The 16880-nt window shown below is 27.9% G+C and overlaps 1 protein-coding gene across 5 annotated transcripts; it reads right to left on the reverse strand.

Annotated features, from left to right (window-relative positions):
- Nucleotides 1-642: 642 nt before the first annotated feature.
- Nucleotides 643-3323, reverse strand: LOC114380806 (transcription factor TCP13-like). 5 transcript variants are annotated; one of them, XM_028339860.1, is made up of 2 exons: nucleotides 3178-3323; nucleotides 643-2398 (listed from the first exon to the last, which is right to left on the reverse strand). In XM_028339860.1, the coding sequence occupies exon 2, from the start codon at nucleotides 2274-2276 to the stop codon at nucleotides 1170-1172; it is 1107 nt and encodes a 368-aa protein (XP_028195661.1). In that variant the 5' UTR covers nucleotides 2277-2398; nucleotides 3178-3323; the 3' UTR covers nucleotides 643-1169. The 5 variants fall into 5 exon arrangements, with proteins under 5 accessions (XP_028195661.1, XP_028195660.1, XP_028195662.1 ...); XM_028339859.1 differs by having other exon boundaries at nucleotides 3173-3323; XM_028339861.1 differs by having other exon boundaries at nucleotides 643-2411; nucleotides 3173-3323.
- Nucleotides 3324-16880: the final 13557 nt, after the last annotated feature.

Genomic DNA, 16880 nt, shown 5'->3' on the forward strand with positions numbered 1-16880 from the left:
CACAAACATCTTATCATTTTAAACATTTCTCTCACCGTTCTCATTTTTCTTTATTTTTATTCCTTTCCCATCATAAATTTTATTATAATTATTTTTTTTCTTTTTACTTCCTCTCTACATGTTCACCTAACATTTTTCAAATTTTTACCATACATAAAAAGTTAAAAACTACCTAAAATCTAATAAAATTTACATTAAAATATGTGCTGAAATCATTTTGACATTATAAATTTATAATATATTAAACCTTTGATTGAAATTATTTAGTAAGTGTTGTGTTGACACATAAATTGTTTTGGATTTAGATAGTGTTAGGGATTGCCACATTCTCGAGAGACGAATTCACGATCAATTAATACACTATAGTAATTATATTAGGATATTCTGTTTTTTACTGGTATATTAGGATATTTTAGTAGTATAAATATCTCATTAACATTTATTTTTTTTTCTATATTTCTTTTTCAGCTTATTACATTATTTCACACGTTATATCTACACTTCTCTCTTTTATCTCTTATGAGTATCTATTTGCAAACAAGTGTCTATGCATCATTTTTCATGTGCCGGGTGAGTGTACATGAACTCATGAAGGAGAAATTATTTTTCTCAGTCTCATCTCATGGAAAATACAAACACAAATAAAGAATAAAACATGATTTCCTTAATAAAAAAGTAATTAATTAACAAATTAGACATAATATATAACATAGGACACTGAGAAATCCTGTCTGATTCAAACGAAAAACATGTTTAACCAAATCCAAAACGCACTATCAAAATGATAACATTATTATTCAACCTTCCAACCTTTCTCAATGTAGAAGAGAGAGAGAGAGAGAGAGAGAGAGAGAGAACTTATCTGAGCATGCGTTCCCTTTAGCGTAGCAATCACACTATCACTTCAGGATAAGCTCTTACCCTTGAAAAAAAGCCATTCTTTTGTAGACCTTTGCTTGGTATCCATATAGATCAAACTGAATGGAAAATCAGAAAATTAACCAAACATAACTTTGACTAAAACGAAATGTTTGTTCAAACCGCAAAACGTTGAATAAAAAGATGTCTTGCAACTATAATAATGAACTTCTCACACTGCCCTCATGATATCAATCCATAACTTGTGAGGAGAAGAAATTTTGACAACTTTATTTTGCACTATTTGTGCATCACTTGGAAGGCAAATCCTGGTCTTTTTGGGAATGGCTTTCACTTCTGTTAGGAGAATGGAAAAGTTTAGGCCTAATTCCCAAGCTGAATGGCAATTTCTCTGATTGGCTCATGAGTTGCTGTGATGATGGATTGAGAGAATTTGCCAAGAGATTTTGATGAGAACTTGAACTCAGCATCTGATAGTGGTTGATTTGTCTTGCATTCATCTCCATTGCTGCAACATGATGTGAAGAAGGGAAATATGGCTGTGTTGTTGCTCCATGAGGAGGACACACCAAAATCTGAGAAGTAGTAGTAGTATCACTCCCAGTTGATAGAGCCAATGTTGATGGAAATGGAACCACATTGATGCTGTGTACATCTGTTTGGTTAAGAAATCCATGGTTTTGCCATTGACCAATATTAACATCATGAGCTGAATTATTAGGCTCCCATTGGTAACCAAGTGATGGCATAATGTTCATCAAGCTCAAAAAAGAAGGATGGTTTGGTCTTGGCAAGAGATTATTTGGCAAAACAAGTGTACCACCATGACAAATATTATTATTGCTTCCTTCTTTACCATTACTATTATTATGATTATTATCATCATCTCCTTCACTTCTATTCATCCAATTTGCTTTATCATCACTAACCATTTCTCCTGATTTTGGTTTCCACAATAAAGTGTTCTGGCCTGAACCTTCACGAGAGGTGCTAACTTCATTACAAGAAACAAGAGAGGGATAACCAAGGGTGAAGTTACCTGGAGGAATAGGAAGTGGTGGAAGTTCATCAATTTCATGTTTTGCTGCATTGAGCAACCAATCAACAACCTTGCTTGGTTGGTTGAGTCCAAGCCTATCTTGGAGATCATAGAGGTGAATTGCTGTAGGGACTGAAAGCCTCACTCTTCTATCTCTTAGCCCTCTTATTGTGCACACCTTGCTGTGCCTGTCTTTTCCTCCGAAGGCTCGAGACACACGAACAATCCTTGGATCCTTCAGTTTTAGCCATTGTGATGATGATGATGAGGTCGATGGAGCCTTAGCCTTTTCATGATCACCTGATGAAAGACCTTCTTGTTTTAGTGGAAAATCAGCTTCTTTTGTGCTGTTGATCATTGTATAATTTCTTTCATTGTTGCTGTTGGTTTTTCTTCGTGGAAAACTTCTCTTCTTCCACCTTCTACAATGAACCTCCTAGTTTCAGTATGAATTTTCTGCTTGTCACTATTAGCTGGTATCTGCTTCAGAAAACTATGAAATTAAGATTGAGAAATATAAGATAGATGGAAATTGAAATTAAACTGCTACTTCAGGACAATTATTGAAATTAATTGAAAACTCAGTCTAGATAAGGTTATAAGGTACATATCAATTCAGATCAAAGTATCCTTTCTTAAAGCAATTTAACTTAACCGAAGATGATATGTTAGCTTCATGAAGAAATATGTGAATAATCCTATTATAACATCTCTAAGAATATCAAATTTTATTGTGATTCATAATTGATTTCGTTATCTAAGAGTTGAAATTCCTTGCGTTTTTCTTTAAAAAGAATTCAATTTAGAAGAACGAAATCCATCTTAAATATAGCAATCTAAGTCAGAATTTCTCATATGGATCAATATGAGAAGAACACATGACAAAGATATTTCTTACTGAGCAACTGTTAGACATATTACACAATGAATTGAATCATATTCTATTGTGATCGATTTGGAGGGGATTAGAGAGGCTAAAATAATTAACATTAACGAAGGAAAAAACCTAAGAGAATAACAAATGCAACTAAGTAACAACTCTTGAATCCACAATTAGTGGGGTGCACCGACTACTATGTGATTATTCAATGCAAACACACTGTAAGATCAAGTTTAACATCGAAAACGTGCATAATTGAAGAGGCTTATACATAAACCCTAGATGTAGATGATATATATATGCAGTGAAAACAAACACGAATACCTACCACTGTTTGATTTCATGCAAATTATGGTGAAGGACGAATTGTGCACCTTACTTTTGATGTCAATCTGGAACAACCCTATTTATCAAGGTTTCAAACTTGTGTATTGGAAATTTGATTGCGTAGAATAAATTGGTTAAGTTAAGCCCGCAGCTTGGAGAAAAGGAAGATGCCGGAATGGAACCGACCACGCCGCACTGAAAGATAAAGCAATGGCACATAGGGGGCCACGTGAGATATTACCCTATTGGTCAAATAAATTTGGAAGTCTACATCTTATCATTTTATGGTCAGGCATGATGGACAATGATTTCTTCATTGATAATGGTAGTTAGGAGGGGATTAGGGTTGATATTTCTTGGTATTCTATTCTCATTGATCCATTTGCCAAAATTAGAAAAAGTAAAAAGTTTTTTTCAAAATTAATTGTTTTGATGTCTTAATTGTTAAGAAATTTAACTCAATTTGAGAAGATTATATAAATTATTATTGTTAACTTTTGAAGCTGTCTTCAATTCCGATAAGAAAGAAATGTATGAGTTGCTCTTCCTCTATGTAAACGTTATATAAAAGTAATTATCTATGGTAAAGCTAGCATGACGCATAAGATTGTAAATGTGAAAGAAAGAGTGTAAGGAAAATGTTTGATGGGAAATTAATTTGTTTCTCTAAGACAAAGGAACACAACTAATAACCTCAATGGACCATTTGCTACACGCTTCAAAAAGCGGCTAGCACACTTTATCGACAACTACAAAAGATTTGGTTACTGAAACGCATCACATGGGGGGCCATAGAAGCAAGACAAAATAGCATCAAAGAAAACGTCGTTCTTATTAACAGCAAAGCCTTATAAATTAAATAAATAAATTTTCCTTTTTTTAAAAAAAGCCTTATAAATTTCTACATGCGTTCTGTTTGTTACTGCACTCTGAGATATTTTCTAAATGTTTTTCGTTATACATTGATCTTGAAATTTTTTTAAAAGAAATTAACAGTAAAAGAATGATAAGTTATAACTATCTCCATTGGCATAATTTTTTTAATAGTGAAAATTAAATTGTTAGTATACATATTGTTGGTTTCTATAATAAAAATATGATGCATATATCACTGAAATTATTACATTAATTTTTATTGCACAGGATTATATCCACAAAAGAAAATCTAACATCTATCTATTAGTACACGACATTTGATTTTTTTTTCTTAATACTATTTTAGGAAAACTAAATTTCCACATTTTACAAATCCTCTCATACGCTTTGGAATGAGACAATGAAAAGATGAAAGGAAGTGAACGGAATAAGAGATAAAAATGGAGAGAGAGAGAGAGAACAAAAATACGGGAAAGCATCACATGGGAGAGGAAACAGAAGAAACCCACTTTAGATAAGTCATTTAGCTAGTAAGATTCAAAAGTTGTGGTGTCTAGTCCGAGAGAATTGTCAAGTCTTTGTGTATGATAGTTGATAACTACTTTGGACAATGTAAAGCTACATATATAGGTGAGGGACCAACATATGATCGATGTTATCTTTTACGACACTCACTTAGGACCACACAATGCTATTGCAGAGAGATATGCATGGGGGCAACTTGCGATAATTTTTCTGTTAGAAGCTAACATCTGACACCCACACAAGTGGATTAATTAATCAACGCATGTCTTTCATCAGAAGAAAGTTAATTAGTGAGAAGATACAGAAACGTATGCAAGTTTTCTTCTCTTCTTCATTTGTCAAAGACGATTTGGAATTGGTGTAGTCTTCACCAATGCAAGAAACTGGAGGAGGTAGATGTATACCAACTTCCAAACCCTAAAATTTCCCCCAGGCACGAGTGTAAATGAAGAAAATTTTCACTGAATTTTCCTTCATTAATTGATTTTCAAACATTGGACAACCCTGAAACATGCAGAAAGTGATGAGAACCGATATGGTTGGATTAAGAGAGAAACAGAGAATTTAAGGAGTTATAGAATACCCCAAATACCAAACCAGGTCCTTGTTAATTGTTAATTTACACGATTTTGTATATTATTAAAAATAATCTATAAATAATATAAGTCATAAATTAATTCTATTGCTTCAATTCCACATCACAAATACACATGACATGGAAAACCCTAAGACAACTTGTGCACTAACAAACCAAAAACTCTAAGTAACTATATATCAGCCATAGAATTGCAGATAGAAGCTTCAGCATCTACTTATAGTATAGCATGTTTTAAAAATAAGTTGAGAACTGAGGAATCAAATTTGTAATGTTAAAGTTATAACTATTAATTTCTTAAAATCACTTTCGTGAAAAATTACATACGAAAAAGCACGATATTTGTTAGTAATATTTAAAAAAATGGTTTGATAATTATTGAATTGATAAAAGTATAGCGGTAAACGATTTTTTAATTAGTGTAACTGTAGTTGAATTTTAATTAATTAAATTGGTAGTAATTAAATTTATATTTTAATATCATATAATATTTTAATTAATTAATATAAATAAAAATATAAATAATAAACTAATTTAAATGATTAAATTACATATTTAATTAGATAAAACTAATAGTAATTGGCAAAATAATGTTTTATTATTTTAAAAATATTTTCTATTAAAACAAACATGAAAAGTTTAAAAATAAAATAAAAAACTGGTTTAAACCAGATTATTGCATCGTATTTTTTTTTATCGAATTTCACTTGATTTTAAACCAATTTGACCGATTCTCATTAGTTTTGAGATGAACCGTTTTTATAGTTAATACACTAGTTACTAAACTTGTTTCCAATCAAATTGGCCAGTCCTATCTCATGTTTAAAACAATGCTGGTTAGACACTAAGAGAAGCTTCACATTTCATAACTGAAAGCTAACTAAAATGTTTTTTCTCTTTTTTTTGTTCTAAAAACAAAAACCATGATTAAAAAGGAAGGTAAATAAGACTACTGGAGTGAGTTAAAAAAAAGCTATCAAGTTCTACAGTATATGCAATATCTTCTTTATTAACGACAAATAAACTAAAAAAAAAAAAAAGGATGATAAGAAGTTTAAGAGGAAAAAGGAGAAGAGTATAAGGAGAAGGAAGAAGACGAAGCAAGACAAAAACCAAGTTCGCCTATTCCTTTCTGAAAGGAGAAAGTAAAAGATTATTTTTTTAACTGTTGGAGATGTTCCTGAGAGAATCCCCACTTCCAGTGTTGTTATAAATTCGTGCATGTAGGAACACTCCTTCTGCTGCTACTTGTACCAGACCAGAGAGAGTGATATATAGACACACACAAAGAGAGGGACACATAGAAAAACCAAAAGGAAAATGAGTAGGGCTTGGATATGTTAAGAGTAAGAGAGACTCTAAATTAAGTAACAGGTAGTAGTACTGAGGGGCATCTCAAGAGGGGTTCTGAAAAAAAAACTAGTGATGACCAATAACCGAGTCACTGAAAATAGTACAATTATTGTCCAATAAATGGTCCACAGATTCATAAAAGAAGCCCTTGATCATAGCTCATGACTAATCGCTCTCACCTTTCTGAGTAGCCAGAATGCAGCAGTGTCTGTAGGCTCTAGCACTTGGCAGCTGTAACTTCATTGGTAGTGAATGAAAACTGAAAACACTTCAGAAACATTAATTAACTTTACTTTTTATTATGAGCTTAATCATAATAAGTGAAGTGAATTTTAATCCACTAGTTATAGTAGTTATTATATCTTATAATTAGTTAACTATTTATATGAATGAGCTGAATTTTAATTTAATAATTCAAAGTCACAAGGCAGAAGGTTCAGCTTGACAGAAGGAAGGAGCAGCTTATTATGATGTTTATTTAAAGACCCTTTTTAGGTATTCAGTCAGATGCTAGGGTTTGGTAAGGGAGAGACTGCAAGGAAAGAACCCCGGCTCTGAGATCGTAAGTATTGGTCATCTAGTTGATTAATAAACTCTTGTCCAATATTATATTTTGTAAAATAGCATTTACACGGCTTTTTTTAATTATAAATTTTATTATCATGATAAATTAAGTAAAGTAAAAGATATTTACAAATAAATAATTAGTGTATCCATTGGCATATATATCTAATAACAAATACATGGTATCTTTGTTAAATTTTTTTAATAATTTTTTTTAAGTTATACCAATTATATGATTTTTTTTATGGGTGAATACTATAAAACTTTTTTTAATTTTTTATTTTATACTGACCATGCATTGATTTTAAACAATTTTAAAAAAATCAGGAATTAAAATACTAATCATCAATCATAGGGACTTGGGTATTATAAGATGTCTAAACCCCACATCAAAAGGTATGAAATGTTCGATACAATTCTTAAGTAGTTTGGTTTTCCATTGACAGTTGGATTTTAGAGGGGTTTTCCAAGTATTTGACTGCTTATCAATTTATATCAAAGCTAGTTATTGATGTTAATTTTAGAAAGGGATACATCCGGAGGGATTAAACAAATAGACTGAGTAAAATGTTTATTGGAATATCTACTCTCAAAAGCGATAGTATATAAGGAACTTGTATTATATTAGCGGATGCCTAAGTCATACACCCAGTAGTATGAGAAGTTCAATGAGTACTTAATAAATACCTTAGATCTTCCTCTTAACAGCTACCCTTTAAGGACAAAATTTCTCAAATATATACTTGATTGTTTTTCAATTAATAGACACTAATAATCTCAACAACAAATATATAATATATTTACTCCTCATCAAGTGATTCCACCGTAATTCAACTTTGATTTATCTATAAATGCCGCCATGAAATAACATTTACCTAACTGGTCAAGCCCTTGGAGATAGGCACACCCCTGACATTATCCAATTATCATATTGATCTGTTCTTGGAAACTTTTGACAACAAAATTTGGATAGAACTTTTTTAAGAATAAATAGTACCGGTAGTAGAATAAGTTAAAATAATAAATGTCATTATCCATTCTAACCGGCCTCTCATAAATGCAGAATATTATAGAAAATACAAAAAATGCATTTCCATGATATCAAACTACTTAAGAAATATATGTAACAAAAAAGAAAAAAAGAAAAAATATATATACCATTCTGTTGATATAATTGGAATTAGACTTGGATTCTCTAAGTTAGGTTTTTCAGTTGAATTTAATCATTGATGAAATTGGTAAATAGTACTTTGCACCTATAACATAGTAAAAAAGCTAATTAATAAAGGAATATATGTAATAAAAAAATGCATAGTATTTGTATCCATTTACATATAGTGTTTATATTAATAGTTTAATTAAATTTTGTAAAACAAAAGACTATACTAATAAAAATAAACTTATCGCCTAACATTTTTTCCTTTTCGTTAATATTTTAATTATAATATATATATATATATATATATATATATATATATATATATATATATATATATATATATATATATATATATATATATATATCACAGTTAATTATTTTTTGTTTTTTTTCTCTTCTGTTTTTCCTAGATCTGTCCCTGTCTGTTGTGGAAAAAGACGTTATATTTTCATGGATGATGTGTTACTTCAAAACTAGCTAGCAATCATTTGAGATTCTCTAATTTGCTGACTATACCGTTACTTATTTTTTTCAAAACCATTTTTATCGAACAGATTTAACCTAATAAACTAATAAATTAATTATATTTGTTATTCGTTAGAATGTGAATAGAATCATGAAATGGACGTTCACATCATCATGATCACGAGCATAACTGCTCTTTGTGGCTAGATAAATAACACTTCATTTGAATGGAAGATGAGTGAGAGGAAAGAAATAAAAGAATATAAGAATTTTAAAAGGATTTTAAATAGAAAATGTGTCATTTGAGTCAATGAAATTAATAAAATTCTTAAAAAGTTCAGGAGCTTATAAAGTAGTTCTATGTATATAATTTATAAGAAAGGTAAGCATAATTAATGACAAATTTTCTAACCAGCAATAATTCAAACAATTCCATTTTATTCAAGACTTTTAATTTATATATGTTTTCCAGCTATTTTTATTCATTAAATAATTGTATGGTCTATATCTAAGAAAAGGATTTGAATCGTCTTATATACAACTGCTTACAATTTCCACCATAAAAAAGTTTTTTTCTACAATAAAAAATACTATCATAAACACAAATTTTTGAAGTATGAAGGTAAGTATGAGGAACTGCATGTCATGCTCACGCAGTCAACATTTCGGACCGCAACAATTCAAATCCAAAGGAAACGTTGAACTCGAGTTATTGCAAGAGTATCTATCAAATAAAATAAACCTCTTCATTTTAAAGATCTATACCATAAAGCAAATATATATATATATATATATATATATATATATATATATATATATATATATATAAATCATTTCAAATTCAAATTTCAAGCATCTTAAATATAGCACTTTGTGTTTTGATGTATAGGGTATAAATTTTTTCTTGTGAGAAAACAAATTAAGGAAGGTAATACTACTGTAAATGATGGTGAAAGACTAAGCTTACGTAAAGTAATAATTATACAATTAATGTACAATATATACACAAGACGCGTTTTAGGTGAAAATATGAAATATTCGAGGAACTAATTCAGCTATAAAACCAAAATAAATAATTGATATAAAATAGTTTTAATCATTCATACATAATATGTTATGTGATTGAATCTTTTTTCATTTCACAAAAAAATACCAAATACTATATAACTATTATAATATTAAATAAATTAGAGAAATGAGCCACAATTTAATTTATATAAGTTTAAAGTTAATAATAAATTAAAACAAATACTAACATTATGTTTGCCCAAGTAAAATAAACTCAAATTATTTAAATAAAATCTCAAATTCGTAAATAAAAAAAAGATATGTGAGTTTAAGATTCTTGTTCTATGTAATTTACTTTTTAGATTTAATTTGATTATTTAATTTTTTAATTTAATTTGATTCTTGAACTTTTAAAATTAATTTAATTTAGTTTTATGTTTAAATTGGGTCAAATTATCTTTTGTAGTGATTTAAAATCAATTGATAAACGTTTATAAAATACATATTTTTAACACGGTCCATTTAATTTAAATAATAAAATCAAATTGAATCCATTTTAGAAATTATAAAATTAAATCAAATTCAAAAAAATTAATAAACTAAATCAAATGTAAATAATAAATCAGCGAAAAATAAAATAATTTAACCTTAGTTAAAAGGAAATTTGGAATGTAGTAGTACAATTTTAGTTAAAATAAATAAATAAATTGGATAACATACTAACATACTTCATTGGAATATGTGTGATTTCTAAAGTTGTCGTGAATGCACTTCTTTGTCGTAGGCGTGCGCATGCTCTTTGTTTTGTCGGCTCATTCTAATGTATATTTCTGTATTGCGTAAGCATCTCAGCATATTTTTGCTTTTGTGTAGAGAACACTATACAGTACCCAGAAAACAACAAACAAAGATGTATCCCTATCTCAATAGAATTAAAATTAAAACAATTACAAATTCGCTCTTATATGATTATTTTGTTTCTTAAATAATACTTTTACTACTATATATACAAAAATAAAAAAATATTTTTTTCTTAATTATATGCAGTAACATAGTTTAAAAAAACACTCAGCAAAATGAAAAACATAGTTTTAAAAAAATACTTTTTATAATTTTAAAAATTCTCTAATTAATTGTGTTTAACTTTTTATGTCGATTTTGTTATAATTAAATGTCAAATATTGTTTATATTTTTTATCTAATTACTTTTAAATTTCTATTTATGTGTTATTTTCTTCTTCTTACATAATCAACTAATTAATTAGACTTTTGAATTAAATTTTTTAAAATCTTTGTATAAATTAATTTATAATATTATTCTTTTATAACTAACTTAATTTTTTTTATTATTCCCTCCTAAAGAATGACACTGTCGTTCTTTTTAATTATAAATCATTTTAATTTAATATTATATATATATATATATGCATAATTTGAAAATATATTTTTCTTTTAATATATATTGCATGATTTTACATGAATTAGTTATATTTTATAATCTTAAATTCTTTTTATTTATATATTTTAAGTTGTAGTTAAATTTTGAAATACTTGTGCAAATCATAAAATGATTTCTAATTTATATAAAAATATTATGTATAATAAAAATACATTTTGAAATTATTGTACAATATGTGAATTTTGTAGAGGAACGATGGTATAATTTTTTTGGGGGGTTAGGGCTATTAAAAAAATGGACCGGGTTGGATTGGTGTTGAACTGAGTTGAAATATTAATGTATTAAAAAAACTGAACTATTGTGAATAAAAAAATTGAACTCAATTGTTCCGTAGTTCAATTTTTAAAAATTGAACTACTCCAAAATCAAATTGCTTAAACCGAACTAAACTGTAATAACTCAGATTAAAAATGTGAAAAATTTGCTTCAAAATAAGATGTTTATTGACAACATTTCAGAATAGTTCGGGTGTAGTTCGGACAGCTCGAGGCAATTTGTAGTAGTGAACAGTTCAATTCCATTTAGTTCACCTAAATTGCTAAGCAATTCGATCAGGTTGCCTAAACTATTTTTACATTTCAATTCAATTATTTAGCTGTTTATTTCATCTATTTTGTCCATCCCTATTTATAGGTATCCACTTTTAGAGATAATCTTATTTGAAACATAATAAAATATGAAATAAAAGAATTTTTTAACAAAAATTTGAATCTTGACTCACCATATTATAAGATATTAACCTCTTCTGTTAGACTTAACCCTCACTAGTTATAGTTAATTATAACATTGGTGTTAACTTAGTATATTTTTCTGTGAACAAAGGAAAAAGAAAGCAACACAAAAGTGTATGCCTCTAGGGAAATTGACCTTAGCAGCATCAGGCATCAGCCATAAGGGCTAAAGAAGTAAAATAATGGGGTATATGAAATATCCTATCTTCCATGTGTAAGGAAAAACCATCTAGGGGAACTAAATTCTAATTATGAATAGACAAGTTAAAGCATGGATGATTAATGCCACAATTTTGAGTAATGCTTCATAATTAAGGTTGGTTAAGAGTTCCATCTCCACTTGGATTCTGTTATAGCCTTGATTCGTAACAATTTTTAGTCTCTGAGTTACCTCACATACTAGAGGAGGTATCTCAGGAAGAGGTTGATGTAGATCAGGGCAAGGAGGACCACATCCTTATTGAGTGGAGGGTCAAAAGCAATACGAGAAGGACACAGATAGGAGGTACATTAGGCATCATCTTGGTTGTGGGTAAGTTACACTTTTCTTTACTTCTATTTATATTTGCTCAACATGAAATTCGATTCTTGATATTGACTTTTGATTTTTGTTTTTCGCAAGTGGATTTTCTCATACTTGACCACCTAGGGCATTAGGCATGCCATCAAGGCACAATTTCAAGGTGCCTTTCAATCTTACTTTGTGATCCTATACAATGGTAGGAGCTAGGAAGTTTGATAGATTTAATGTAGGTTGTATTGTGTGTTTATTCATCCTTAATTAGTTTACAAATATTTATTTCATTTACAAATTGACTATATCACAGTTATTATGCAGGAGAAATGCTCATGGGATTTTTGTCACGCAGTAGCAGATTCGTAAGACATTTAAATAACATTAGAGTATCTTAAAAATATTCTAACCAAGGAAAGGAAGTAGCCAATCTAGAACAATGCAAATCAAGCCTTGGCCAAAGGCAAAGCTGTCCACAGGTGTAACCCAAAAGACAGTTAAGACAAGTGTTTTAGGTCTTTAATTATTTTTTTTCGTGAACAGGCGTTGGTTATGTTTATTCTTTAATAATTTTATGTAAATATATAAAGACTTGTGTTTCAAACTTTTTATTATTTCAATTTAGACATCAATATGCAACATGTTTATTAGAATATCACTCATTAATTAATATATAACTAAAAAATTGTGCAGTTTGTATTGACCTATTGGTTTTTTTTTTATGGAGAGGCCTATTGATTATTTGACTGCATTAAATAATATAGTAATTAAAACTAATAATTGATAGTCTTTAAAAGATAAATTTACCATTTTTAAGATAATTTAATTAAAGCTAATAATAATTTTTACAATATGAACTTTTTTATTTATTTTGCATCCAAAAAATATATAATTTTAGGTGAAGATAAATTGAAAAATATTGTGTTAATATTTTTTTAAAGATTTAGTGAACTTATTGAATACTACATGTAACAGTTGCAAACGGCCAAAAGAAAATCTTTAATATTATAATTACTAAAAGTCTATTTAAGGTCAATAATATTATAAGATAGATTAAATAAATTAACAACTTATCTATTAATTGTGAAATATTATAAATAATTGATGAATTATTTTTCACTTCAATTTTTTTTGTCTTAGGTCTCATATTCTTTAGACACGGCCTAGTTATCCACACTATATAGGTTACATATCTCATCTTAAGGGTGACACTAGATTTGGTATATTCACTCACACACATGTTTTGTAGATATCAATATCTTTATAATTTATCATATTTTTTTATTAAACATCTGTTGTCTTTTTGGCCTGCAAAACCATGAGACCTGAACGAGATGTGAACCCTAATGAACTCTTCTTAGATGCCCACAAGAATATGTCAAGCAATTGGATTGATGGTCATTCTTAGAGGAATTGTGTAAGTTGTCAATCATATATTGTCTCAAACTATATAGGATCAAAATGGGACACCGAAAAGAATTAAGAAAAAAATAGGGGGTTACTTCCATGATTTATCAAGAAAAAACTTATGAATGATACTGTTTAAGGTCCACAAAATACATGTGACATCTTATATTACATTATGAGACATATGTCAACTCTTTGTGTCTATCCTACAATAAAAGCACAAACACTCGATCTTTAGTAGCAAGGTTCCCAAACCAACAGGTGTTGAAATTTTTTATTCTAATAATTAATGTAAGATAATATTATAAGATAATTATAGTAGGTATTTTTAGAATGATTATTAACTCGATTGCTTGATTATTCTTGTGGGTATCTAAGAATCTCATTAAGGTTCACATCTTGTTCAATTCTTGCGGTCTTACGAATCAGAAAGACAACAACGGTAGTTACGGTTTAGTATAAAAATATGACAAATTATAAAGATATTAAACATGCACTTTAAAGTATTCATGTGAGTAAATAAATATCGTCAGTGCCACCTTAAGATGAGATGTGCATCCTGTAGTGGATTGCTCTACCTTTAACCAAATAATAAAAATGTATCATTGTTTATGTTTTTTTCCATTGCTTTCTCAACGTCCCATTAGTTTAAAGGAAAAAATGAGATAAAAAGTTTGAAAAACTTAATTGAAGAAAAAAGAAATTTTTAAATTAACTTATTTTCTTTATTTTCTTTAATTAAATAAAAATATATTGTTATTAATATTTTTTATTTTAATTTCTTTACTCTCAACTAAAAACTAGTAGCTAACTTATGATGTATATGTAAATGAAGTAAGAATAAATAGTTAAATTAATCTTTGGAAGTGTGAGATACTAATAAATTAGTCTATAAAAAATAAAAATTTAAATTTAGTATCTGAATAAGTAAAAAGTGTGATAAATTTGTTTTAATTCAATAATAAATTAATTCTAATCTTTACAATTTAATGTAAAATTAATTTAAAAAAAAATATTTTATAATAAAATTAGTTCTTGAACATCATAATTTAATGATAAGTCTTATAAATCTAAAGATATGATTAATTTATTGTATTTTTTATATATTCATGAATTAATATTATATTTTTAATATTTCAAAAATTAATTTATAATAATATCATATTTTCGAAAATAAATTTCACTATTTATGCAAAGAAACAAATACAACTATGGATAATGAAGGAGACAGAACCAGTGAATATTGGATCAAGTGCAAGTGTGCAACAATGCTTTTGTTGTAGCAGAGAAGTAGGCACAGATATTTGACTTGGCTAACAAAAAGATGACCACAGGAAGACAATGGTAAAAGTAACAATACAGTAGACACTATACACTCAGTAAACAAATTTAAATGCTGAGCAGACACTCTTTATAATGCAAGCAGAACGATACAAAGAACTTTTCTGATTCTTTTCTTTTAAAAAAGAGTTTTGCTGATGCTCAGCTTGACTTACAGATGGACTGAAAAGCCCCTAACTTTTTCCTCAATATTATTTTGACAAAATATTTATTGAGACTGGTTAAATAAAAAAGTAAGACTCATCAAATAGAAAAAAAGGAAGATTTATAATATTTTCCCTAAATTATACGAAATTTCAATAGAAATAATCTTATTTAAATTGAGATCACTCATCACTTAATTTAAATATTCATTAACAAGTTATAAATAAATTTCAATCAAGAACTAATAATATAAAATATATTAACATTTCTTGAACTCTCTACATCACTGACTTCATTTTGCCTCTTTTCTTTCTGTTTTTCCCCTGTTTACTTTCTGATTTTACTCCAGCTAATAATGCTCTTTCTGTGGCTTTAAGCAGTGGCAGGGATTTAAAAGCGGCGTTGGGAAAACAATTATCTTACTCGGAAAAACTTTAATTCTTCGTCAGTTCCATCAACTATGTATAGTACTAATATTAAAGTCCCTTCAATGGATGGACAAACTGATTTATTGTAAATTATTACGAATTATAATTAGTATATGATTTAATTTAAAAAATAATAATTTTACATTTAATTGTTGCATTGCAGCTAAGAAAACTAATCATGCTTAAAAAACATGCTCATTTGACAGTGTTGCCTTACAATTATATAGAATAACATTTCTTTTTTTAAATTTTATCTATTTATAAATTGAGGGTGTTGTTTGTTAATTTTGTACATTTTTTCGAGCTTCCAATGTCGGAAATCTTGCATAGACTACAATTATCATAATTTTATTGTTATTTCATTTGATATTTGATATATTAGTTTAAATTTAAGTTTTCTTATACAGATTGCATACAAATTTAACTTTTGTATTAACTATTTTAAATTTTTTGTGCTTATACTCTGAAAATGAAAAATAAAAATTCAATATGTGTAAAATTATTTTGAATAATTGAAGTACTAATACAAGAGTAATATAATTTACCAATTAAAGACCAAAGTTAACATGATGTTATATACATTTATATTTACCAAATAATGAAGTTGAAATTACATCTACATGCTGATGAGGTAGAGTAAACTCCATTGACATAATACTTTTAGTATATTATATATAATTTCTATCTTTGTGGAAAAAAATAATTTCTTCTCGTGTGTTAAGCATTAATATTCTTACTTTCTTTTCAAAAATCATCTTTATATTTTATATTTTTTTATCTTTAGTAAAAAAATTACTTCCCTTAAATTAGGTATAAACTTTGTTAATTGGTTTAAAAAAATAATCTTTAGGATATATTCGAGTTCAATGGAAATAATTCTCGATCAGACTTTATTTACTCCCAGTCAAACTCAAAATTAGTCAAGATTCTTTTCCCTAATGAATTGGAGGATTAACACTAGAAAAAAAATCATCTTAATATTTTATATTTGAATATATAATTTCTTTCTTACTTGCTTTAAAATTAAATTTTTTATTTTATATTTTATATGTTTTCTATCTTTAAGAAAAATGTTCATCTCTATAAATTAAGTATAAATTTTGTTACTTGTCTTAAAAATATTATTTTCATATTTTTTACATAATTTACTGGGAGAATAAGAGGAAAGAAAAATCCCACCTCATAA

Source organism: Glycine soja, chromosome 13 (genome assembly GCF_004193775.1).
Source record: "Glycine soja cultivar W05 chromosome 13, ASM419377v2, whole genome shotgun sequence".
NCBI lineage: Eukaryota > Viridiplantae > Streptophyta > Magnoliopsida > Fabales > Fabaceae > Glycine > Glycine soja.

Coding starts and splice junctions, on each gene's coding strand:
- LOC114380806 (XM_028339860.1), bottom strand. CDS start 2,276: ATGATCAACAGCACAAAAGAAGCTGATTTTCCACTAAAACAAGAAGGT.